At 39.8% G+C, this 26,700-nt stretch overlaps 1 protein-coding gene across 11 annotated transcripts in view; it reads left to right on the top strand.

The window, feature by feature from the left end:
* Nucleotides 1-26,700, top strand: part of Tex14 (testis expressed 14, intercellular bridge forming factor) — an 89,329-nt gene that overhangs the window by 53,037 nt on the left and 9,592 nt on the right. For 5 of the 11 annotated variants that reach the window (XM_074046195.1, XM_074046192.1, XM_074046189.1 and 2 more), the window contains 14 exons: nucleotides 240-1,135; nucleotides 5,395-5,498; nucleotides 9,951-10,076; nucleotides 10,273-10,361; nucleotides 11,287-11,553; nucleotides 12,708-12,808; nucleotides 14,060-14,179; nucleotides 15,860-15,926; nucleotides 18,398-18,479; nucleotides 20,354-20,416; nucleotides 21,718-21,845; nucleotides 23,112-23,314; nucleotides 24,229-24,322; nucleotides 25,838-25,912. In XM_074046195.1, coding sequence (XP_073902296.1) covers nucleotides 240-1,135; nucleotides 5,395-5,498; nucleotides 9,951-10,076; nucleotides 10,273-10,361; nucleotides 11,287-11,553; nucleotides 12,708-12,808; nucleotides 14,060-14,179; nucleotides 15,860-15,926; nucleotides 18,398-18,479; nucleotides 20,354-20,416; nucleotides 21,718-21,845; nucleotides 23,112-23,314; nucleotides 24,229-24,322; nucleotides 25,838-25,912 — 2,415 coding nt within the window. Of the gene's footprint in view, nucleotides 1-239; nucleotides 1,136-5,394; nucleotides 5,499-9,950; nucleotides 10,077-10,272; nucleotides 10,362-11,286; nucleotides 11,554-12,707; nucleotides 12,809-14,059; nucleotides 14,180-15,859; nucleotides 15,927-18,397; nucleotides 18,480-20,353; nucleotides 20,417-21,717; nucleotides 21,846-23,111; nucleotides 23,315-24,228; nucleotides 24,323-25,837; nucleotides 25,994-26,700 lie in introns of all 11 variants that reach the window. The other 6 variants (XM_074046194.1, XM_074046191.1, XM_074046187.1 and 3 more) reach the window with 4 other exon arrangements.

Below are 26,700 nucleotides of genomic sequence, written 5' to 3'. Positions count from 1 at the left end.
TAGGATTTAACAGCTGTCCCCCTCCCCTGCCCCCAGGTTTCTGTCTCACCCCATGAACTGTCACCTATGTTAGAAATATCTTTTCACCCTCTATAGAGTATATCCAGTGGTTTTCCACTAGGATCTCACGTCCCTAGGAAGGGAATTGGAAAATAAAAGCTTTTTTTCCAAAAACAAGGCTGCTTACCTACTGAGTGTCAGCATTTTAACGAGTTGCATGTTGCTGTTCTTTTCAACAGACAGTCAGCTCCATTCACCAAGGGACTGCTCTTCTCCCACTGAGGAAACACTAGCTCCTCAGTCCCTGGATCCAAGTCTGGCCCAGGAGTTTCCTTCTCTTTCTCCATTTGAGGCAGAAGAGGTGAAGAGTCATAATGCAAGTCAGGAAAGCCTCTGTAGCTTTGAAATCAATGAAATTTACTCAGGCTGTGTGAACATGGGAGCTTATAAAGATGATGAGTGCCCAGAAACTACTTCATCTCTTGAGGAAGAGAAACCAAACCAGGTAGATGAGCTGCAATCCCTGGAAGAAGAGTTGGATAAGATGGAAAGAGAGGTGCACTGTTTTTGCAATGAAGAGGAGAGCTTTTCAGAAGTTGACAAAGAGTTGTCTTTTGGGGACTGGGATTGGCAAAATGATTCATTTGGTTCACTCAGAATATCTCAGCCAACCAGAAAAGAGAAGAGAAAAGTGAGCAGCAGGTCCATGACTGAGGAGTACATCAGTAAGTGTGTGCTGAACCTAAAGATTTCACAGACGTTAATGCACCACAATGCTGATTTGCTGAGGAGTATCGAGCAGAAACTAGATGAAGTTGAATTGTTACAGAAGGAGCAGGAGGAGCGCAGGACTTTGTGGGAAACTTCAAGAGTGTTTGCAAATGTCCATGACTTACCTTCAGCTATAGGTCCTCCATCTTTGAACTACATTCCTCCTGTCATGCAGCTATCACAGGGCCAGCAGCCGGGTGCCAGTGGCAATTGCCCAACCCTATCCAGGTCTCCAAGAACAGTGAGAGACTTTGAAGGGGGACATTTTGGCAAAAGGCCTAAGAAACAAAGTGGGCATAGTTGGAAACCTTTAACCCAAGTCTCTGAAGAAAGCACTGAGGACCAGTCAGGGACAAGCCATCAGGTAAATGAAAGAGGGAGGAGGGAGCAGCCTAAGTGGAACCCAACATTGTCTCTGACCTATGTGCAAGTACAGACACATAAATGCAATTAGCTCAAAGAAAGGTCCTTTTGGCTTTGGAAATAAGGCCTCAAGGAGGGACTCCAAGGTAGAGATTTTTTTTTTCTTTTTTTGCAGTACTAGGGATTAAACTCAGGACCTTGAGCTTGCTTAGCAAGCTCTCTACCACATGAGCCATGTCCCCAGTTCCCAAGGTAGGTAGTTTTGGGGTTTTTTTTAAGTGCATGAATGCTGCTGGTAAGGGGCATTGGTGGAAGTAAAGGAAGCAGATTTTTTTTTTTTCTTTTGTGGTACTGGGTTTGAACTTAGGACCTCATGCTTGCTGGGCAGGCACTCTACAATTTGAGCTAAGTCCCAGCCCTCTTTTACTTTTTTTTTTTTGTAACTTTTATTTGCATATAATAGTTGTACAGGAGCTACATTGTAACATTTACATGTGTGCTTATGATATATCTAATTAGATTCACCTCCTCCATTGTTTTCCCTCATTACCCTTCTCCCCTTCTTAGAACAATTTCAACAAGTTTCATTGTTCCATTTTCATACACGAATACAAAATACATCCACCATGTTTATCCTTCACCCTCTCCATTTACCTTCCCCCTTCCCACTGGTACCCATCCCTGGACAGGACCTGTTTTACCTTCCTATCCTTCATTTTTTTAAAGTGTATATTGATTGTTCAAGAGGGTTTCACCTGGGTATTTCAGACATGCATATATAATGCTTTAATCAGATTATCCCCCTCTATTACAAGGTAGATCTTTAGTCCCTATTCCAGACTCAGTGCACAGCCCATATCCTTCTCTGCAAATTCATGTGTTAGACTGAACCATATGAAGTTTGTTTTATAGGCTAAAATAATCAAGTATTAGCTATTTCACATGGTTCAACTTACTGTATTAGCTATTTTGGACAGATATTAATCCCCATTCTAAATAGCTTATTCATTCATTTTTTTATTCATTCATTTATTCAAAAACATTTATAAAGACAGAGACTATATTAGACCCTGGAATATAATAATGAATAAGCCCCCAGCTAAGCCCATAAGTGGCTCCAACACTAGTGGGGGTCTGAGGACCTGTTCTTCAAAGAGGGCACTTCAGTGGAGGTGAGCAGACACATTAGAAGCTGGCCTGGCAGGCCTGCTTAAAGCTGGTGATGTTGCAGAGTGGTTCCTCTGTGAGCTATTTAAGGATAGGGTTGAGGTCTAACTCATTCTGTGCCCCTGCACCTAGCATGGTACCTGGCACATACAAAATACTTAAATGATCACTGAAGGACTGAGGGAATGAATGATGAATTTAAACAAGTTCACAGAGAGCTGGCTGCCTCTTGAGCTAGAAGACCTCTTAAGACATGGATCAACTCCATCATGTTACACAGCATGAAGCTCAAACTCAGTGACTTACACTTCCTGAGATCCAGTGGTGTTACCAAGTGGGAGTGTGGTAGGAGAGGTCCACCCCACTGGAAGGGGGATTATATTATTGAAATTGCTTAAAATTGATGGCCCATGGTGCTAAAAAGTAGGACAGCTTGCACCGGGTTTTATTACTCTTAAAAATCTTCACAGGCCAGGTGCCTATAATCCTAGCTACTGAGGAGGCAGAGATCAGGAGGATGAGTGTTCAAAGCTAGCCTCGGGCAAATAGTTCACCAGACCCTATCTTGAAAATACCCATCACAAGAAAATCACTGGTGGTGTGGTTCAAGTGGTAAGAGCACCTGCATTGCAAGTGTGAGGCCCTGAGTTCAAATTCCCAGTGCTGAAAAAAAAATTGCCATAGTACAGATGACTCTAGCTCTATTTTGTAGTGCTACTGTTAAGGTCTAACCTAGTTGGGACCCTCCTAACTCCTAGTTAGGGCCAGCCTTCCTCCCTCCCTCCCTTCCCTTCTTTTCTCCCTTCCCTTCTCCCCTTTCTTTCCTCTGTCCTCTCCCCTCTTCCCTTTTCTCTCCCTTTCCCTCCCCCTTTGCTTTCACCTTCCCTTTTCTTCTCTTCCCTTCCCTTCCTTTCCTTGTTCTTTTCCTCTTTCCTTTCCTTTTTCCTTTTCTCTCCTTCCTTCTCTCCTTTCTTTGTGTACAGCTTAGGCTGGCCTAGCACTCACTATGGGTCTTTAACTTGCAATCCTTCTGCCTCAGTCTTCTGAGTAATAAGATTACAGGCATGTACCTCCATGCCCAGCTATCATTGTTTTTATATAAAGAAAGCACAAAGACTTTATTTAGACTTGATATCTGTTTCCACTGAAAATTTGGATTTACTAGAAAACCATTAGAAATAATCTCTCTCTCTGATGGTAATGGGTTTTGATCTCAGGGCTTTGTGCTTGCTTGCTAGGCAGGTGCTCTACCACTTGAGCCATGCCTCAGCCTTTTTTTGGCTTTAGTTATTTTTTGAATAGCATCCTGCATTTTTGCCCAAGGCCTGCCTCAGATCTTATCCTTTTGCCTGTGGCCTCCCACATCACTGGTATCACAGGTGTGTACTACCACACCTGGCTTATTGGTTGAGATGGGGGTCTTGCTATCTTTTTGCCCTGACAGTATTTGAATTGCCATCCTCCTAATCTCTGCCTCCCAAGTAGCTGGGATTTCAGGTGTGAGCCACTTTTTTAAAATATGTTTTGATTATCTACTGCATTGTAAAACAATAGCCCCCACCCAAAAAAAGGTCATTTAATATAACAGGATTTAATTATTTCTCATAATTCTCTGGGTCAGGAATTTGACAGAGTTCACTTAGATGATTCTGTTCCATGTGGCATTACCTGCAGTCACTCACTCTGTTCGAGGTTGAGCTGGGCAAGGAGGCCCAAGAAGCCTCCACTTAACATGTCTGGAGCCTCCACATAGCTCCTTTCTCTGCATTGGCATCTCATCATTCAATAATCTCATCCAAGTTTCTCTACACTATGGTGACTGGCTTTCCAAGTGAAACTTGAAACTGCCAGACCTCTTAAAAGGTAGTCTTGGCCTAGTGTCACTTCCACTGCTTTCTGTTAGTCAAAGAAAGTCATGAGGCCTTTGAGAGGCTGACACAGGAGGATCACAAGTTTGATACCAGCCTGGACTATAGAGTGAGACCGTGTCCTCCCCCAAACTAAGGGAGAGAGAAAGAGAGAGAGAAGTTAGTCACAATGCCAGTCTAGATTCAAAAGGAGGGAAATAGACTCTAAGTCTTTCTGGGAGGAGTAACAGAGAAGACAGGGAGGGAGGGAATTGATGGCAACCATCCTTAGAAAGCATCTTCTAGTATATGTGACTATGAATAAAACAATTATGCCATTTTTATTTTTTCTTTAAAAAGTTTGCCCTCTTTCTAGCACCATCAGGAGATAAGGCATTTCTACCAAGTGAATTTTCAATTAAAATTCATTTCTTTTATTTTTATTTTCATTTAAAATTTTCTGTGGTGCTGGGAATTGAATTCAGGGCCTGGAGCTTGCTAGTTAAGTGCCCTATCATTAGCCTATCTTCAGCCCTCCTGATGAGTACTTGCCCTTACTCAAAGGCCTCTGGAGCTCACACTTCATTTTTTATGCCTTCTCTCACTCTCCTATATCTTGATGCCATCCCCAAACCCTACATTCATTGCTAATTTGCTGCAAGTAACTAGGAAATGTAAATGCTTATTGCTAAAATTATGTTAAAACTTGCATGAGCATGTTCCAAATTGTCTCTTTTTCATAAAGGACGTAGACTTTCATTTATTTTTCTTCTGCTGTTTTCAAAGTATTACCAAGTTTATTTTATCATATTTTATTTTTATAGCATGCCCACTGATAAGTATTATTGTCCCCATTTTATGGATGAGGAAACTGAAGTACAAGCCTCTCTTAGAGTGGTATGAGTAAGGCTTAGCCTAGAACCCAAGGCCCCCAGGTCTTCTGCCATACATCTGCTGCCTTCATATTAGTGCTGGGGAAAAATGCTCAGTAAACTGTTTGGATCTTTGATTTCTATTTTGTCTGCTCATTTTCCACTTATACTCTGTCTGGACTGGGTTCTTGGGGCCAACATTTCTGGGCAAAGGCCTCCAGGTAAGAGATGGGTTTTTAGAAACAAGTAAAGGGAAATTACCAGAGTAGGTCTGATTATTTCTACACATTTAGCAAAAATGGCTTTCCAAATAGATTGTGAGAGTGAAGAGAACTCCCTCATCAAGTACTAAAACATGTTTATTGTTTTTTAAGCTGCCAACTCTTTGTGGTTCTGGAAAACAGAACACAAATGAACAATTTCAGGCCACTCATGGAGCCAAGGACACTTTAGAAGGAAGCAGGATCCAAAATAGTAGGTGGGTAACATTTTACTGCTCTTTGTGTCACTGTGCCTTTAGACTCTTATGTTGCCCCGAGGCCACTTAATGATCTTCATGTGTCTAGTGACAAAGGGTCTGTGAATAATCAAGAAAAGCAACACAGAAATGGGTCATGGCAGGTTCTCTCTGCCAAGCCAGTGGAGAGAGCAATGTAATGGAAACTTAACAGGAGATATCACAGGCAAAATGGCAAGCAGGTTAATCAGACAAAATTTGTGAAAAGCAAAAATCTTGCCTATCCAAAACTGTGTAATTTTTCTTATAAAAAGAAATGCCAGGCTGGGTGTTGGTGGCTCATGCCTGTAATCCTAGCTACTCAGGAGGCAGAGATCAGAAGGATCATGGTTTAAAGCCAGCCAGGCAAATAGTTTGTGAGACCCTATCTCAAAAATACCCAACACAAAAACAGGGCTGGCAGAGTGGCTTAAGTGGTACAGCACCTGCCTACCAAGTGTGAGACCCTGAATTCAAACCCCAGTACTGCAAGAATAAACAAACTAAGTAAATAACCCTGTCTTCCAATTAATTTAATTTCTGGTACACAGGAACATAGAATACCTGGCTTTTTTTTCTTTTTGAGACAGGGTCTTACTGTGTAGCCCATTGTGGCCTCAATTTCATGATCCTCCTGCCTCCACCTCCCGAGTGCTAGAATTATAGGTATGCACATCACACCTAACTTATGGTGTAGTGTTTTGTTTTTTGCAGCCCCTGGTAACTACCACTCTATTACCTCTATGAAGTCAACCTTTTTTTTTTTTTTTTTTTTTTTTTTTTTAGTAATTTTTTTTTTGAGACAAGGTCTTGCTATGTGACCCAGACTGGTCTTGAACTTGTGATTCTGCTGCCTTAGCCCCTGGAGTGCTAGAATCACAGGCATGTGCCACTATCCCCTGCCAAGAACATTTTTAGATTCCACATATGAGTGAGATCATATAGTATTTGTCTATGACTGGTTTATTTCACTAAATCTATCCCCTCAAGTTCATCCACGTTACAAATTGCAGGATTTAATTTTTCTTAATAACTGAATGTATTCCACTGTGTATATGTACATCTATACACTATATATACACGTACACCTCACATTTTCTAGACTTTCTTTTTTGTGGTACTAGGGTTTGAACTCAGGGCTTCACACTTGCAAGATAAGTGCTCTATCTCTTGAGCCAGCCCAGATAACACATTTTCTTTCTTTCATTTTTTTTTTTTTGTTTTTTGTTTTGTTTTGTTTTTGCAGTACTGGAGTTTGAACTCAGGGCCTACACCTTGAGCAACTCCACCAGCCTTTTTTTGTAAAGAGTTTTTCGAGATAGGGTCTCATGAACTATTTGCCCAAGCTGGCTTCAAACTTCGATCCTCCTGATCTCTGCCTCCTGAGTAGCTAGGATTATAGGTGTGGCCACCATTTTCTTTATCCGTTCACCTGTTGATGGACAGCTAGGCTGATTTCATATCGTGGCTATGCGAATAGTGGGATAAATATGGACTCCCATATTTATCTCATTGTAATATCTCATATGTAAATATCTCATTGACAAACTCATTTCAGTTCCTTTGCATATGTACCAGTAATGGGATTGCTGGATCATTGGTAGTTTTCTTTTTAATTTTTTTTTCTGAACCTGGGATTTGAACTCAGGGCCTTGTATTTGTTAAGCAGGTGCTTTATCACTTGAGTCATACCCCAACCCTTTTTACTTTAGTTATTTTTAGATAGGGTTTTGTGTTTATGCCCAGGCTGGCCTAGATTATGTTTCTCCTATTTACACTTCCCATGTAGCTGGGATCACAGGTGCAAGCCACCATACCCACCTTTTATTGGTTGAGATGGGGTCTAAGTTTTTGTCCAGGTTGGCCTCAAACCATGATCCTTCCTATCTCCACATCTCAAGTAGCTACAATTGTAGGCATGAGCAATTGTGCCTTTTTTTTTTTTCTGGTACAGCATCTTACTATGTTGCCCAAGCTGATCTCAAACTCCTGGGCTCAAGTGTTTCTCTAGTCTTAGTTTCCTGAGTAGCTGGGACTACAGGTGTGAAGTACCAAGCTCACTTTTAATTTTTAGAGGTGCTTCTGTACTGTTTCTCTAATGCCTATCCTAATTTATATTCCAACCAAGAAAATGATCCCTTTTCTCCTATCCTTGCTGATACTTGTTATCTCTTATAAATGTTTTTCAAGATAGATTACTGTACCAGTGTTGATTTTTCTTTTGTATGAGTAAATGGCAGCACTAATCCATAGCTTTGAAGTCAGTTCTAGAAAAAATAACTTTTTGCCCTCCACCTCCAATGGTGACTGAGACTAATAACTAGGGCATGGTGGTACATGACTATAATCCCAGCATCTGGAAGGTAAATCTCAACTTTGAGGCCAGCCTGGGCTACATAAAATGTTCTAGGCAACCTGGGATGCATAAGGAGACCCTATCTCAAAATAGTTTCCTGTTCCTTTTATGTTGGTAAATATGTATGTATATTAGGGAGAAAGAAGGAAAATGCTAGGATGTTTTAGATCTATGTGTTTTACATTGATGAAAAGAATTATAAAGAATCACCTAACTGGCATAAACAGGTTTGATACTCATGTCATTTATAGAAACAGATGGGGTATAGAGTTACTACGTGACAAAGAACAATATACACTTACATCCTTGGCCAGCTTCACCCTCTTCCTCCAAAAGAACAACAACAAAAAATAAACAGATGAAAGAAAAGTAACGTTTTGCTATCTATTAACCTAGGCTTTCTGTATGGTTTAAAAAATAAAACTTCATGGGCTGTAGGTATGGCTCAAGTGGTAGACTGCCTGCCTAGCAAGCTCAAGGCCCTGAGTTCAAAGCTCAGTACTGAAAAAAAAAAAAAAACCCTCCAAATACAAAATAAAACTCTAGCTGGGCACCAGTGACTCACTCCTATAATCCTAGCTACTCAGGCTGAGATCGGAAGGACAGCAATTTAAGGTCGGTCTGGGCAAATCATTTGCAAGTCTCTCATCTCAATCAATAGCTTAGCACAGTGGTACACACCTGTTACTGTTATCTCAAGCTACTTGGGAGGCTGAGATTGGGGGGATTATGGTTCTAGGCCAGCCCAAGCAAAAAAGTTTGCAAGACGACCTCTCAGTGAAAAAAAGCTGGGTGTGGTGCTCCATGGCCAGGCTGGCTTGGACAAAAGTAAGATCCTATCTCCAAAACAACCACAGCAAAAAAGAAAGGACTGTAGGCACATATCAAGCAGTACAGTGCAAAACCCTGAGTTCAAACCCCAGTACTGCAAAAAAAAAAAAAAAAAAAACTACAACTATTATAGGTGTATTTATTTTTATAACTATTCACTTATTTGTTTTTTTTGAGACAGCATCTTGCTATGTAGTCTAGGATGGCCTCAAACTCAAGAACCTCCTGCCTCAACCTCTTGAGTGCTAGGATTCTGCACCATACCTGGCTTGTGTAGGCCATTTTATATCCTGATTTTTCACTTTACATTAGAACATGAATATTGTTCCATGCTATTTTTATTAAATTTTTTTTTTGTGTGTGTGTGTGGTACTGAGGTTTGAACTCAGGCCCCCCCTTGCTATTTTTAAAGACTGTAAACTTATTTTGAAATTGTTGGATTTCCCCCATAATTGAATTTTAGTTTGTTTCATTCTTTATTTTGTTAGGAACAAGGCCACAGTGATTTATAAACAAAGTGGGTTTTTTGGGTTTTTTTTTTCTTGGATTATATCCTCAGATGGATTCCCAGAAGCAGAATTGCTAGGTCAAAGGCTTTGAACATTTTAAAGATTCTTGATAGTAGTTGCCAAAAAGTTCTTTAGAAGCTGATCAGAGCTGCTGACTTCTCTGCTTTTTATTGTAGCTAGGGAATAGTGTATTCTGGACAATGGGGAATTCATATCTGTGTCTCAGATTACATATTTTTGAAGAATTTGTTTAATAGATGACAATATATATATAATCATGGGATATTTGAGGGAAAAAGACTTCTTTATTTTCCAAATGAGGAAGCCTGGTCCAGAGAGATTACCATGTGCCAAGTCTAATAAGTCAGTGTCCAGAAAGTCTCAGAATGCTCTGCAGGATTCCAGCATCTTTAAAAGAGCATCTTTAAAAGTGTTAGTTATTGTGCTGTCACTGATGGTACAGTGGGCCTGGTACCAGAGAGTTCTGATGGAAGAACAGGAACAGGACCTTCATGTGAACCATCACCTGTGATTTATGGTATTGTGGGGAGGACAGACTCTGTAACAGTCCAGGGACAGGTTTCTGTCTGATAAAACTGCATTTCATTTGTGGCTAGCTTCTAACTTCTAAAAATTTCCCAAGAGCATTTTTAGAAATCTGAACTTGGAAACTGGAAAAGAAAAGAAAAAAAAAAACCCTTTTAAGAGCGCTTCTAGCTCAGTCCTTTCATTTCTCAGCCAGGGAAGGTCTAGGGAGTCCAGTGCCCCAGCCAAAGTCATACAGCCAAGTAGTGCACTTTTCCTGATGTCAAGTCATGCACAGGGACCGCCTGGGTCACCCAGCCCTGGCCAGGGCTCCACCAGGTAAGGGACTTTTCAGTCTGAATGATGAGGAGGTTGGTGCTCTCTGGTGGTGGGTAGGAGTGCAACTCCATTACTAGCTCAGGGATTTGGGGATGGTTCTGGGTGGGTTGGTGAGCTTTGAGTTCTGTCAGGAACTTGAATAAACTGATGTATTTGTATCCACTTCATTCTCATCCCCCAACAAAAAAAAATTTAGGATCAGTGTGGGATCAGTGTCTTCCAAAATCTATAGTACAAAGTCAAGAAATAATGAAGATGGTGGAGAAGTACACTTAAAATGGGAAAGTGAGTATGAAGTCATGGGTTTTGTAAGAGAAAATGAAATTCAAAGTGTATTTCTTATCTGATATACATATGTTCTGTTCTATTTTGATTTGTGGTTCAGGGGATTGAACCCAGGGACTTGTGTAAACTAGTCTACCACTGAGCTACACCCTCAGCCCCTAACTGGTATTTCACTGTTTGGAAACATGACAGTGTCCTCCCACATTTTTCTTCTATGAGATCATTCTGTTTTTTAAAAACAAAGCCCTTCCGACAACAGACTGTAGAAGGGAAATGCTTTTTTTATTTTTAGACTTTGTAAGAAATACTTCTATTTTAATATAAATATGTATTATATAACAAGTATATTAAAACAATGCACAATATAAATATTTAGTAAATCTTAAAAGTGGAGAGCATGCAGTGCCGCCCCCACATAGTCTGTGGACATTATACTTTTGTATCAGTTTTATCTTATAATCTTAAAAGGATCCTATGTTTTTTAATACTAGTAATATTAGTAGAAGTATAGAATGTTTTAAACACAAGCATATTTGTACATACCCACAAAATATGAGCTCAATGTAGTCTAGCAAGGCTCTGCAAACTTATGTTGAATTTTTTCTATTAACTACTCCAGTCTGGAAATTTCAGTGTTATTTTCTCATTTATTCAGCAAGAGGGTCCATCTGTAAGTTTTCTGCTTCCTTCTACTCAAATTCAGCATCAAAGGCTATTGTTTGGATTACTAAATTTCCTTACTCTGTCATCAATTCTCTCCTCTCCTTCCCTTCAAGACAAACAGGGCCAGTAAAGGATGATGCAGCTGTACAAGGCAACTATTGTTATAATAAGAGCTATAATAGTAGTACAGATCGCTTTAGGATGAAGACTTGTTACCAGTGTTTACTATGATGTTTTAAATGCTACTTTCTCTTATATCCAGCGGAGGTGAAAGAAATGGCAGAGAAGGCAGCTACAGGGCAGCTCACAGTACCTCCTTGGCATCCTCAGAGTAGTTTGATTTTGGAGAGTAAGACTGAAAATGAACCTGCTTCCCCAGTTATTGGCCCAGAAAATGTGGATTGGCAGCAAGTTATAGAGTATCACAGGGAAGATGAGCCAGGAGGAAATGTCAAGTTTGGCAAAATGGACAACAGTGACTGTGACAGAGACAAGCATGGCAGACAGTCTGGACCTCGAAGCTTCACTAGTAAGTTCATGTGAGAACACTGAGTTAAGTCAATTCTATCACGATCTATCAGCTCTCAAAAAATATGTAAACTCCTGGAATATTTCCTTTGCTTGATCCTCTCTCTTTTCCTACTTTTCTGGGAACCTTGAATTCAAAGGGAAAGCAACATACCCCTTATGCCCAACTGTGTTTTCCCCACAGGCAAAGATACTCAGGGATTCATGAGTTTTTCTGTTACTGAAGCGATCCCTTTGTCCAAAGGAAGTAAAAGAATCTCCACACACTAATACTGGTCCTGGGTGTTACCTAGCAAGGAATTGAACCTTTTTTACCTGAAAGGGGCAGTGGGCCATCGTTCTCTACTTTCTGTTTCTTTACATTGCATTCCAAACTAGAAGTAAATCCGTTGAGTCTATGCCAGAGGAACCTAGAGACAGATGACATTTATACTCATCAGTTTATATATTTGCAGGTTAAAATGGTTTAAGACTTTACTTCCATCTGGTAATTTGCTTACAATCAAGTCAGGATATTTTTTTTTTTTGGTAGTATTGGGGTTTGAACTCAGGGCCTCATGTGTGCTAGGCAAGCAGTCTACCTCTTGAGCCACATCCTAGTCTGGATATTATTTCACAGTTGTTTATGAGTCAAAGAAAAGGATATCTAAAATTATAATTTGTCTTAAGCTGAAAATCTGTTGGCTTGAGCTGGGCACAGGTGGTTCACGCCTATAATCCTAGCTACTCAGGAGGCAGAGATCAGGAGGAACGTGATTCAAAGCCAGCCTGGGAAAATAGTTCTTCAAGACCCTATCTTGATTAACCCCATAACAAAAAAGGGCTGGTGGAGTGGCTCATGGTGTAGGCCCTGAGTTCAAGCCCCAGTACCACAAAAAAAAATTAAAATTCTATTGGCTTGGGTTTTTTGGTACTTAGAATCTCTTCTTCATCGAATATGATTTTTGAATGGGTGAGCAAAAGTGTGGATGATCTGGGATGCATTTTGGGTCCAGGCAAAACTAATAGTTTCTACTCTTTCTACTGAATTGACCATACGGGTTATGGCTACCCTTTGCAGAATATTCACACATCTCTCTTCTCACATTGCCCTTTGCTTATTTCATTCTGAGTATCAGTGAATGACTTTGTCCCTGGCTGTGTTATAATCACTAGATATCAGGCACCCATCCTCCAGAAAACATGAGCAGCCAGAGCATAGCGAAGCCTTTCCAGCAAGTTGCGATACATCTGGGGTCACTGAGAAATCTTACAGCGTAAGTAATATGACTTGGAGAGCCAAGGTGGGCCCAAGGATCTTACAACTGTGTTGTTGTTATGTACTATGACACCAAAATAATATCTATAGTAATTAGATATACTAACTGTACAGTTACATACATTGAGTCTATATTCATTTAAAGAATATAGACAGCAGTTGAGAATTACACAGTGAATAAATACAACAGTGATAAAATGTAAGGTCTTTTGAAGAACACAGTGCAGAATTTAATCATATCATACAAACTACTCACATAGGACAGTTTATTCTTTCATGTGAGGACTGGAAGGACATGCTACAATGAGCACACTGACTTAGATTAGACTGAGAAGCTGGTGTAGTTGGGAAAGTGAGGAAGGTATGAGGGGAGGCCAGACTTGTCTGAGAAATTTCAGTGTGGTAGGAGAGGCAAAGGAGAGCAGCTCTGAAGTACTCAGGGAGGGGAGAGTGTGGCAAAAGCAGTGTCCAAGGACATAAGCCACAAAATCTCTGGAAAGGGATTCCTGAAGGTAGGGGAAAGAACCAATGGTCTCACCATGTAGTAATTAGGGCCTAAGTGGAGCAAAATAAGCAGAAAAAGAAGAGTGGAGAGTCGGGTGTGGTCGTGCACATCTGTGATACAAGCGCTGAGGAGACCGAGGCTCAACGACTGTGGGTTCAAGGCCAGCCTGGGCTATATAGTGAGACCCTGTCTCAAAAAAAAAGATATGAAAAGGGAGTGCTGATGTTTTTAATATTTTAATTTAATTTTTATTATTGAGATTGCATTATTTTAAAAATCATGTTCCTCCAGATGCCTTTCAATTGTAGTGTCAGGACTTGCAAGTTCTGAATAGTCTTCACCCTCATCGTGTACAGTTTGATGCCTGGATGTGGACTTTGTGCCCTTGAAGGATTAGATGTTTAAATTTGGTCCTCAGCTTACCTAGGTCCTCTCTTTTCACTTAGAATTTTAGAGTAGAAAGGTTGCTTAATTTCCATTCCCCTCCTCCCCAATTCTGCAAAGGAGATGCTGAGACTGAGGTCTGTCATTCCTCCACATTTATTCCAGTCAGTTCACAGCTGCCTCTCCCCACCAGCAGGGCAGGCAAAGGCACAGGTGCAAACAGACAAGAAGAGCCAGCGCAGTGTGTCGGCGAACTCTTTTAGACAACCCCGTTATTAACACTATCTCCAACTATAAAGGGATTTTTTTTTTTTTTACAATGAACAGCAACTTAAAAGTAATTTCTTTCATTATTAACAGGATCAGTCTGTGCAGTCAACTTGTTCAGCAGAGTCTTCTGAGGACATAACAGATGAAGTTTTAACTCCAGACCATGAATATTTTTACTCCTCAGCTGCTCAAGAAAATTTAGCTCTTGAGGTAAAAGGCACATTCAGGGTAAAGTACACTTTCTGGTTTCTCCATTATAAAAATTATTCTTTTAAAATAATTTTTATTCAGAAAAGTAGCTTTTACATAAAAGCTTTCAATGTGTTAGTGTTTTCATACATGTTTTTTAAAAATAAGGTTTTTGAGAATGGAAGGTCATTCATAGGATTTATCTCAAAATTGTGGGTCCTACGTTTGTACAGCACTTTGTACTTTTTTCCCAAAATGCTTTTGTTCATGCTGTTTGAGTCACACATCCTTTCTGTGGAGAACACTGTCATTCCTCTCTGTGAAGAGCTGGTGACCTGCAGATGTAGGGAATTGAGCCCAGTCGGCTCAAGCTTTATTTAGTGCTGAGAGAGCCACAAGGTTTTCTTGGGAGACTGCTAGCTTTTGCAAGAACCTGTTTGTACATTGGATTCTCTTACCTATATAATTTCTACCACACCTTCCTCCTAACCCACCACCTTTTGGGAATCTTTTATCAGTAGGAAAGGTGGGGTTGAGAAAAGGGAGGATTGTACACATTAATCACGGCATTTGACTGACAAGAAGGATCCCAGGATGCATCAAAACTAGAATTTCCACTTGTCTCTCTTCAGAAAACTCAGCAGTTTTCCATTTTTAGTAATCCTTTCAAAAATCCTTTAAATATTTTTTTTTTATTTCACTGTGTGCAAACTGGAACATTAAGAAATCCTTAATAAAGAGATAAAAAAAATATTGAGCCAGGCATGGTTGAACCATGTAGCCAGATGTGGTAGTACATGCCTATAATCCCAGGGAGGCTGAGGCAGGAGGATCATAAATTCCAGGCCAACCTGGGCTACAAATCGAACCATTTTTTTAAAAAACATTCTCTGACTCTCTTAATAAAGCTCCCAGTAACCAAAACATCTTTAGAAGATTGGGGTAAGCAGGGAATAGTGATGTAAAGAAAAGCCACAGAGCCAGCCACAGGTGGCTCACACCTCTAACCCTAACTACTCATGAGGCAGAGATCAGGATGATCATGGCTCAAAGCCAGCCTGAGCAAGTACCCAACACAAAAAAGAGACTAGTGGAGTGGCTCAAGTGGTAGAGTGCCTGCCTAGAAAGCATGAGACCCTCAGTTAAAACCCCAGTACTGCCACACACAAAAAAAGCCACAGAATTCCTCCTCACAATGGCAGGTAAAGGGAGGGCTTATTGTTGAAGGGAACATACAGCACTTAAGCACAAGTAAGTACTTAGTGTCTGTGAAGCTAGTATTCTTTTTCCTGTAAGAGATTCGGGAGGCCAGGGGCATTGCTCAAGTAGTAGAACACTTGCCTAGTATGTGGTATGTGGAGGCTCTGGGTTTATTCCCCAGTAGTGAAAAAGAGAGAGCAGGGACCTTATGAAGATTTTTAATAAGGTTTGAGAACTTCAAGAGGACTGGAGGTATAGCTCAATGGAGAGCACTTATCTAGCATGTGTGAGGTCCTAGTTTTGATCCCCAGCACTGCAAAAAGCACTGTTTAAAAAAGAACATCAAGAAATTCTCAACTTTTGTTTTTCACAATACTGGGGCTCAAACTCAGGGCCTTAAGTTTGCTAGACAACTGTGCTATCACTTCAGCCACATCTCAAGTTCTCTTGACCTTTTGATGTTATGTCTCCTCCAGTGAATCTTCTTTCATTATTTTGTAGACTTCAAGTCCCATAGAAGAGGACTTTGAAGGAATACAAGGTGCATTTGCTCAACCTCAAGGCTGTGGTAAGCCCTAGATTCCTTTGAGAATCTATTGCCTTCACTTTGTTGGATCACAGATGTTTCAAGCTGGAAGGGTCCTTAGAGATAACCTTATCCAGGCCTTTCATTTCACAGATGAGAAAGTGGAAGGTCAGAAATCTCCCCTCATTAGAACAAATCCTCTGCTTCTCATCAGCCTTTGATATTCATACCTCGTGTTATTTATACATCCTCTTTTATTATAGCATACGTTGTAGTAATTGCTGCTTCTCCCTACCCCTTAGTTTCTCACTAGATTTTAGTCTCTTTGGTGGCATACAGCAGGTGCACAGTTCTCTTTGTTTTGAGCAACCTGAAGGATTTGCCCATTGAACTAGTTGTTGATATAACAAAAACTAGAACTTACCCACAAGCCAGAGCTTCACGATCATTTTCTTTTGCTTGCTTAGCAACTTAGCTTAGAGATAACAGCATTGAACACCTACTCCTTGGGAGTCCTTGGTTTCTATGTAATAACTTACCAGGAGCTTTTCATTACATGAGAAGTTAACATTAGACCAGCAGCCAGGGGTATGCCACAAAGCAAGATGTAAATGAGCTGTTGGTTCTGTTATAGATGTGTTAAAAATTGTGTGCTTTTGCCCTTTTAAGGTTTACAACCATGTATTTTTAAACCAGAGTTAAAGCTGAGCGAGCTGGTATACATCTGTAATCCCAGCTCTCAGAAGGCTGAGGTAACCTGAGGCAGGAAGATTTTGAGTTACATATGCACATATGAATAATAAAAAAACAAAAATAAAAAGATTTTGAGTTACAGATTGAGCTACATAGCAATATCCTGTCTCAAAACAGAACAAAGAAACCTCAAAAAGTTGACCTAACTATGAATGTAGCTGATCACAGTCACATCTCAATTCTCTGAATGTAGACAGATAGAATACGAGAGTGTAATCCCTCGCACCCACTGCACACTCCAAGTTCCAACTGTAACTTGCTTCAGGTCCCTGCCAGGAGCATTTTAAGAATCTATAAGCCAGCTGAGCATGATGGTTCATGCTTGTAATCCCAGCTGTTTGAGATGCTGAGGCAGGAGGATCACAAGCTTGAGACTAGTCGGGGTAAATTGAGACCCTATCTCAAAATAAAATAAAAAGGATCTAGGAATGTAGTCTATCTGCAGAGCACTTGCCTAGCATGGATACAGCTCAATACCCAACATGGCAAATAATAATAATAATTATAGAGCGGTAAGCCTTTAGACATATTAGAAGTCTCCACAGTATTGGGCCACCCACCTTCTCTTACAGAGGCTCTACCCGTGATCAGTTTCTGTGGATCTGAGCATGGCCCCTATATTTGCATTTGGAGGAAGGTTGAATGGGATAGAGAAGTAGTAGGGCAGATAGGTCAGAAAACCAGGGTAAGTTCTATACAAACATCTGAAGCACGTGATAAAGCCTTGTATTTCTACTTTATTCCCTTTTGGTTTTTCTCTCCCAAATATTCCACCTTGAGCTATGATATATATATATCCCCCTTCCTACCAGAGGACATGACAGAGTACAGTAGGATGCATACTGGGTTCTAAATTCTGTTTTGCCACTTTTTCTGTACAACCTTAGGCAAGCCCCTTCATCCCAGGACCCCACTCCTCCCTTGTGTAAAGTAAAGGAGAGGTCAGACTTTAAAATCTCTACATTTCCCCCCAGCTCTAAATTGTGTTTTTAGAGATTAGTTTATGCTTTCTAAATGTTCATCATCTTTAAAGAGGGTCACAGGAAGAGGAATCCCAACATCTGTCCACTGATTGGGTTTCTGCTACAAGCAGCATTGTTCTAGTGGGTCTTCTAGTGCCCACTTGGACCTTAGGAATACGGAATCATGAGCATTTGGAATCAGGGCAGTCTGCTTTGTCTGCCCTAAACTCTGTAAACTTGATGGGAAAGGAAAATAAATACTGCCCGTTTGCCCAGATATCTGAAAAGCCTTGATGCCAAGGAAAACAGAAGACAGTTGAACTAGCTTCTTAGCACTCAAGATCTCATTTCCTGCCCCGTCTTTAGATGATATGGATAGCCAAGTGGCACAGTTAGCACTCTGGGAATGTGCAGCTAATGGTCTTTTCTATTTGGAATCTTTAGTGAACAAACAGTTCTTGGTTTCAACGCCCCCTGGTGTCTGTTGACAGGAACCGAGTCAGTTTGCCTTCTTGAAAAGACAAAACGACATTTGTCTCTAGAAATAACTGTTTGATTCTAACTGAAAGGCTAGTAAATGACTCAATTGTATTCTGAGTGTCAGAATATAGTTCTCCCCTCTGAGGAAGGAAAATAAACTTTCAGAGCAAAACCTCCTCTACAGCACTTGATCCAAACCCAATTAGGGAAGTACTTTTTTTCTAGATCATTTCTCATTCTAGACTAGAACAAGAGAAATTCCTGGGAATGAAAACAATAATCTGGATTAGTAAAAATTCATTTTCTTTATTGTTTCAGGTGAGGAAAACCTCCAAATGAGAAAAATCCTTGGAAAGAACTCTGAGATTTTGACTGGGTCTCAGTTCCAACCTATACAAAGGTATAAGCTGTTACTGCCTTATTCAGTTTCAGACTTTAGAAGCAATGTTAAATGGTGACATTTCCCCATATTTATGCATTGTTTAGTGTATTAGCCACTATCTTATAAAAGTTAGCTTTGGGCAACTTAACTTTCTAGGACTTGGTTAGCAGAATTAGAGGGGTAATGAAAAGGATATTTTATCTGTATTCAGATCCTAATATTCTAGCCATGTGGCCCTGGTCACAGGTTTCTATCCCTCCATTCTATCCCTATGTAAAATAGGGGTAAGAATCCTTCCCTAGAAAGTTAATACAGAATTTAAAAGTAATAATGTAATTTCTGAGTATTTATCCCAGAGAAAATAAAGGCTTATATCCACACAAAACACATACGTGAATATTTACAGCAAATTTATTAGTAATAGTTCCAGACTAGAAACCCATATGTCCTCACCATGTAAAAGATTATGCAGACTATGCTGCATCCATATATTAAGTACCACTCAGCAGTAAAAAGGAATGAACTATTGGTGCACACAGCAACCTGATAAATCTCCAGAGAATTATGCTTTGTGGAAAAAGCAATCCTAACAAGTTATTAACTGAATGATCCATTTATATAAAATTCTTGAAAATGATAGAATTATAAAGAATAGATGTATGTAGGTATGACTATACACAAGCAATATGAAGGACCTTGTAGGAGGAATGTTCTGTATCTTACTGTATCACTGTCAATATCCTGTTTGTGATGGTGTTCTATAGATTTCCAAGATGTTACTATTGGGGGAAATTGGGTAAAGTGGGGGAGGGGGGTTGTTTGTTTTTTACAACTACCTGTGAATCTACAATTATCTCAAAAGTTTAATTTTAAAAAATCAATAATAGATGTAAACTGCTTGGCACAATAACCTTCAATTCACCTTTCATTCATTGGGCCTCAGTTTCCTTAAATATAATGACTATAGCTAGTATTCCTAAGTATCAAGTATATGCCACACACTTTATTGTCTAATTCACATAACAACCTTCTGAGGTATGTATAGTTATTCTAGTTAGCCAAGGTAAAAAAAGCAAAGTTCAGAGAGTTCAAATACTTTTCTAAGGTCACACAGCTAGTCATTCAGGATAATCTATACTACAAAACAAAAAAAATGAAACCTCCACATTTTCATGGCTTAAAACAAAAAGTTTCTTTCTTGCTCATGTGTACTTCATGTCCTTGGCTAATGGGTTAGCCAGAGATGTTCTGTACTAAATTCCCTTCTAACAGGGATACAGGCTGAGGGAGGTTCCATTTTTGTGCTTACTTGGTTGCTGAGGCTGAATAAAATGGAACCTGGTTTTTAAAATTTCTGCTCAGAAGTGATTCATCACTTTCACTCATTTCATTCCACTAAAAAAAATTATTTTGGAGAGCAGTATTGATAAAGTCACATGTCAACCCTAAATGTACATTCTCTCCCTTACACCATTGATCTCACAGAATTGTTACAAGGATGAAAACTGTGAAGACATATGGAAGGATTTAATATGGAATCTGTTAGTTGCTATACCTCATGGCTGTGCCCCTCACTCCAACATCCACCTCCTAGCAAAGTTCCCATGCTTCACTGATTTTCTTAGTAACTTGCTCACTGTCATATAGAGTCATTGGCTGATTTCAGAACTAGGCTGACCCTTCAAGAGTATTTATTCAGTTTCTGAAAAGGAATTGAGGCTGAGACATGCCAGAGAATTTATGGCTAGTTAGCAGCAGAGGCCTAACCAGAACCCACAGTTCTCCTAAGCTGAGTGCCCTTTCCACTGCTTCTCACGCTGGGATCTTGTAGCAAGTTAATACACTTCATTGACAGAGGCAATTCATTAATTTTCTTACTTTCTCTCTCACAGTACTAAAAGTGAACAAGAGGAGATATTAAAGGAAGCACCAAAGGAACTGAAGGAGAAAGACATGTATGGCCACCCACCAGAGTAGCTTAAGGATGTTTATGTAAAGTCTTGGTTTTATAGAACAGTATTTCCTTGTTTGTAAGAATCTGCATTCTTTCCATCTTTACATATAACACACTTAACTTGTGTTTCTTCTTTCACCAAAAGCTGTTATTAAATTGATGATGTGGTTTATAATTAACAGCATCTTATAATCAAGGAACTACAGTGATGATGATGATGATGATAAATTTTATTATGTGAGAATTAAATTTATTTTCCATGAAATAGCCTTTCATCTATAGAAATAGTTTATTTTTAGCTGCAGAGATATGTTGCAAATTAGTATCTTTTTTTGTATGTTTATTTATTTATTTTTGTTTTACAATGCTGGGGACAGAACCCAGGGCCTTGCACATGCCAAGCAAGCACTTTATCACTAAGCTACATCCCAAGCCCAATATCTGTTTTTTCAGTACTGGGGTTTGAACTCAGGGCCTCACACTTGCTAGGTAGATGCTCTACCACTTGAGCCACGTGAGAATCTTTTTAAGATACTCTCTAATACTCTCTTTAATCTTAAAGAGATATCCTTGAATCTGACATATTGCCAGTAAAGATTTTAAGAGTATATGTTATTTTTTAAATGTACATATGTGTCTATCTATCTACATATCTTTTTCTTTTTTTTCTTTCTCAGCACTGGGGTTTGAACGTAGGACCTTGTATTTACTAGGCAGGTGCTTTACCACCTGAGCCACTTCTCCAGCCCAAGAGTATAATTTAAAAGTTCTTGTAAGAGCGAGCAAGACTAGGATGGCATACTCTTGTAATCCCAGCACTCAGGAGGCTGAAACAGGAGGATCATAGTTTGAGGCTACATAGTGAGACTCTGTCTCAAAAGCAAAAACCAAGCTGATGGAGTGACTCAAGTGGTAAGAGCACCTGCATAGCAAGCATGAGTTCAAAGTCCAGTACCACCAAAAACAGTAACAACAAAAAAACCCATTGCTTGGTGCCCGTGTCCCACACCTAGAATCCTAGCTACTTGGGAGGCTGAGATCAGGAGGATCATGATTTGAGGCCAGCCTGGGCAAATAGTTTGGGAGACCCCAATCTCTTAAATAGCCACAGTAAAATGGGTTGGAGGGGTGGCCCAAGCAGTAGAGCACCTTCTTTGCAAGCGCAAAGCCCTGAGTTCAAATCCCAGTCTCACCTCACCCCCCCAAAAAAAAAATACCAAAAAAAATTTCTGTCAGGAATATGTTGTTCTCGTTTTCTAAACATCATCTCACAATTACTGTGTTCTTACCCTAATTCTTTAGATCACTGGTAGACATTCAAGACCTGTCCAGTATCTCCTGTGAACAAGATGGCTCTTTTAAGGCAGTCACATGCAAAACACCCAAATTAAACCATGCACCTACTAGTGTCAGCACTCCACTCAGCCCAGGTAATCACACCCAAGGAGAAGTGTTTTGGGAGAGGAACTCAGTCCCTGCTGTGAAGCTCTGAGAAGGCATATCAAGCCGGGCTCCAGTGACTCCTGCCTATAATCCTAGCCACTCAGGAGGCAGAGATCAGGAGGATTGCAGTTCGAAGCCAGCCCCAGCAAATAGTTAATAAGAACCTATCTCGAAAAACCCCTCACAAAAATAGGGCTGACAGAATGGCTCCAGGTGAAGGTCCTGAGTTCAAGCCCCAGTATAGCAAAAAAGAAGGCATATCAGGTATCAGACCTGATAGCTGTTTTCTTCCTGAACTAATGTGTTTCCTTAGGGCCAAAGCTAAAGAATAATCCCATGGTCGGGGTAGTGGTGATAGTGATTTAGTAGCTGTTAGGAAATACATAGCCCTTTCTGTACTCTAAGCAATATTAAATTTACTACAGAAACATGGGATTCTCTAGAATTTGTAACTTAAAACAGTACCTCATACTTATATATATTTCTTAATTCCTACTGTAATATGCAATCAGCATCAAATATCTTTTCTTTAGTATCCTTATTTCTAGTATATTTGTAGTTTAATCTCCCTTTATTATTTTTTTCCATGACCAAGTTTAGTTTTTTTAATTAGATAGCTTCTTGGTCTTCTAAGATCAAGTGTAGTAACATTTTGGAAAATCCCTGGCATAGTTGCATAGTTTTGTGGTGTTTTGTTTGTAATATAAAGAATCCAAAGCCAGTTGTCAGTGATTCACACCTATAATCCTAGCTACTTGAAAGACTTGAAATCAGGAGGATCGAGGTTGAAGGCTAGCCCACGCAAAAAAAGTTTGCCAGACCCCATCTCTGGAAAAAAGCTGTGCATGATGGCATGATAGTGGGAACCTTAAAGTAGGAGGATAGTAGTCCAGGCTAGCCAGGGCAAAAAACAAGATCCAGAGCAAAAAGGGCTGGAGGTGTGATGATTCAAGCATTTGGGTGCCTGGCTCACAAGTGTGAAGTCCTGTGTTCACACCCAGTACCACCAAAATAAAAAGAATTCAGAGCCGTGGGCGCTGGTAGCTCATGCCTGTAATTCTGGCTACTCAGGAGGCAGAGATCAGGAGGATTGTGGTTTGAGCTGGCCCAGGCAAATAGTTTTGAGAGACCCTATCTTGAAAAAAACTCATCACAGAAAAGGGCTGGTGGAGAGGTTCAAGGTATAGGGTTCAAAGTCCAGTACAACAAAAAAAGAATGAATTCAGACACTACAGCTCACTTTTCTCCAACAGGGTCAATTTCTTCAGCTGCCAGTCGATATAAAGACTGCCTTGAAGGTATCACATGTCAGGTTAAAACAGGGTCTACATCATGCTGTAGTCAAGACTCTGTTGGAACTTTGTTTGATAAATTTACAACTGTCCGAGAGAAAGCAAAGAACCTGGATTCTCTCTTTACTTCTTCTGAAACTCTCCCTGCAAGACCGATTGATCTGGTAAGTTTACCAATTCTGTGTTACACACTCATGGGATCAGCCCAACGGGCTCAATGAGGCAAAGAGCCAAGATTTCTCCAAAACCATTAAGAAGCAAGAAATAAGCCTGATCCTCTCACTGCTTCCCTGGGGCTCCTCTCCTGAATCTGTGTTGAAAGGCCTAAATTTTACTTCCTCCTTGAAGCCTCTCATGGTTACTCCCGAGTTTTAATTGATAGCTATCTTTTCAGAATTCCTAAACCAATAGCCTGCAGGAAAAACACTTAATTGTGCATTACCTTTTCCTCCTCCTCCCCTTCAATCTCTTCTTTTTTTCTTTTCTCCCTAGTATTTCATATGTATAGCCTCTTTAAGAAAACCATAAATTCCTTACTTCATACTGCTTATTATAAAATACTTTTTGGCTGGGCTGGGGTGTAGCTCAAGTGGTAGAGCACCTGACCAGCAAGCATAAGGCCCTGAGTTCAAACCCCAGTATTGGAAAAAGAAACAAATAAAAAAACTTTTGGCTGACCTTCTATGGACAGATTATTTTCTTTGGCTCTCAATGGAAAATTGTTAACTTCTTTGGACGTTTGGTTCACAAAAGTTCTCAGAAGTGAGGAAAGGACAAAGAACTTTATGCTTTCACTTAACAAACTATTGAGTGCCAGACACCATGTCAAATGTGCATCCAAATGTGAGTAAGAAAATCATAGACCCTGCCTCAAAATTGCTCATTGCTTAGTGAGAAAGGCCTGATACAACACAGAGGTAGGTTCTGAGTGTTGAGGAGGCAGAGAGGGTTGAAAAGGCTTCCCAGAGAAGGTGACATGTTGAATGAGTTTGACTTACGAAAATAAGAGGAAATGCTTGAGCTGCATGCACCTTTTATTCACCATGTGTCAGTTACCATGTCTATGTCTTACTTATAGAAAAGATTGTCTGCATGTGCTGGGGCTGGTTCCTCTAGCATGACCACAGCATCGGACACAACCCATGCCACCCAGAGAAGGAGCCTGCCCAGAGGTATCTTGTGTTTAATATCAAAGAAGTAGTAAAACTTAAGGAAACTTAAATTGATAACCCATCAATCTTTAATGCTACAGTTGGTTCAAACAAAAATGCTATTTCCCCCTAATTATAAAAGTAAAACATACTCATTATAGAAAACTTAGAGAATAAAGAAGAGCTTAAAAAGAAAAAAATGATTGTTTTAACCTTACCTTAATTTTTTAATGTTAGGTGCTATTTTGCCACATACCTTTCCTATAGTTTTGAAAATATATACAAGTTTTTAGCATTGTTGAGATCATGTATTTCAGTTGTGGACTGCTTTTTCTCCTTGATGACATATATTCGATCTTTTTTTTTTTAAGTCCCCCCCAATATTCAATCTTCTTATCTGTAGATTCTACATCTATGGATTCAACCAATGTTATGTCAAAAATACTTGAAAAAAGATTGCTTTTGTACTGAACATGTACAGGCTTTTATTTTCTTGTCCTTATTCCCTAAAAAGTATAGTATAATAGCTATTTACATAGCATTTACCATGTATTAGGTATTATAAACAATCTGGGGATGATTTAATGTGTACAGGATTTAAAGTATACAGGTTATATGCAACAACTGTGCCATTTTATATATAATGAATTTGATTATTCATGGATTTTCTTATCCACAAGGAAAGGGATTCTGGAACCAATCCCTTGCAGATAACAAGGGATAACTATGTTTTGAAGATTTTCTCTTATTATTAAAAATTATTCATAAATACATAAAAGTTGTGTAATAGTTCATTCTATATATATGTTGCTTAACCATTCCCTTATGTTGAAGATCTATATTATTTTCCAAATTTTGCTCTTTGTACAAAAATCTTACCTGCACCTCTGAGACTTCCCTTAGGGAAGTTCTTAGAAGACAGCTTCTAAATCAAAGGTTGTGATGGTGCTAACAACTCTCGGGGCATATTGCTTTTGTTATATTAATTTTAATATCTTATGTCTTTGATACAACTCTTGAACTTTCTTTCATGGGAACAGGAATTTTTTGAGTTATGTTGAGGGGTTTTATTTATATTATAATTGAGCACTTGGGGGCGAGACCTGGCCTGATAATCTATAGAGAACGGTCTCCCACTTTGTGTTTTTGTTCATTGGCTGGTCTGAAATCTTTGTATCCCTCCAACAACCCTGGTGCAGATTGGGCCCCAGTCTCTTAGTAAGAATTTGTACCTTATCTAATTAAAACATTCTTAGGAAGGGAAGGGCACAAACAAAGTGTGCTGAGATGAAAGGGGGAAGTAAAGGCCATTCACATATTAGGAATTCTCTGCTAGGGCTATTATGTAAAAGACTTCCTTCCCCCTTAGTTTATTTTATCAGTGAGAAATCTTCAGTAAAGTCCATAGGGAGCCTAGAAAAATGCAGCTCAGGTTCAGGAGGGTGTTAAGTCTTTGGTTTCTCTTTTTAAGTTAGTGTATACTGATTGTACAAAGGGGTTTCCTTGTGATATTTCCATCCCTTTGTCTTTTTAAAGAGCTAGTGGATGCCATCTCACAGCATCACATTGATGAGTTGCCACCACCATCTCAGGAGCTGCTTGATGAAATTGGTGAGAGACATTCAATACAAAATATACTTCTTGGCTCTGTTGGTGACAGTTACTGACCAACATACGATTTCTTTTTCTCAGGTATGAACACTAATACAAAAGGCCCTATGAAGGTCTAGTTGAATGTACAAAACTCAGAAGGGCAGTTTTTCAATGAAATGGGCCACAGCCTGGCTGGAATAATTGGCCTGTGTCTCTCATCATTGTGTTACTTAAAGGGTTTGAGGCAATGGCTCCTGGGGAACAGCATTTAAATTGTTTATGATGACGAACTTCTTTGATTAAAGGAGTTCTTATCTTCTTTTCAAACCAAGCCAGCTATTGCTTGGAGGCCTGAGGTCTGGTTGTCCAGGCCAGGACACCTGTAACTTTTGTTTTTTGCAAATAGCACAAAGTATTAAAGGTATTGGTATTAGGATGGATAAATTCCTTCCTAAGAGCAGGGAAATCTGTGGGACAAAAACCTAATGACCAGAATTTTCCATTTCAGGTGGAGACTAAGCAGTACCCACTCAATTTTGTTTGCAGTTGGGTGAAGCTAAAAGTAATAATTGTGCATGGTTATACACACATTTTGGGGCAGGCAATCTACTTCCTTAGCAGCTGACTGACCAGCCCCTCACCTTTAAGGGATGCCTCTCATTGGACCTACCATGGTCCAATTCTTGATATGGGGCATACAGAGAATTGCCTGAGGGGTACCAGTTGGTTTTCAGGGTCTCTCAGGTTTTATGTCTCATAAAAAATGAGAACTTACTGGTCTGACACAAGGGGCAGCCACAGCCACC

The sequence above is a fragment of the Castor canadensis genome, chromosome 11 (genome assembly GCF_047511655.1).
Source record: "Castor canadensis chromosome 11, mCasCan1.hap1v2, whole genome shotgun sequence".
NCBI classification, from domain to species: Eukaryota; Metazoa; Chordata; class Mammalia; order Rodentia; family Castoridae; genus Castor; species Castor canadensis.
The sequence above is the reverse complement of the archived record's forward strand: the minus strand, read 5'-3'. Positions and strand labels throughout refer to the sequence as shown.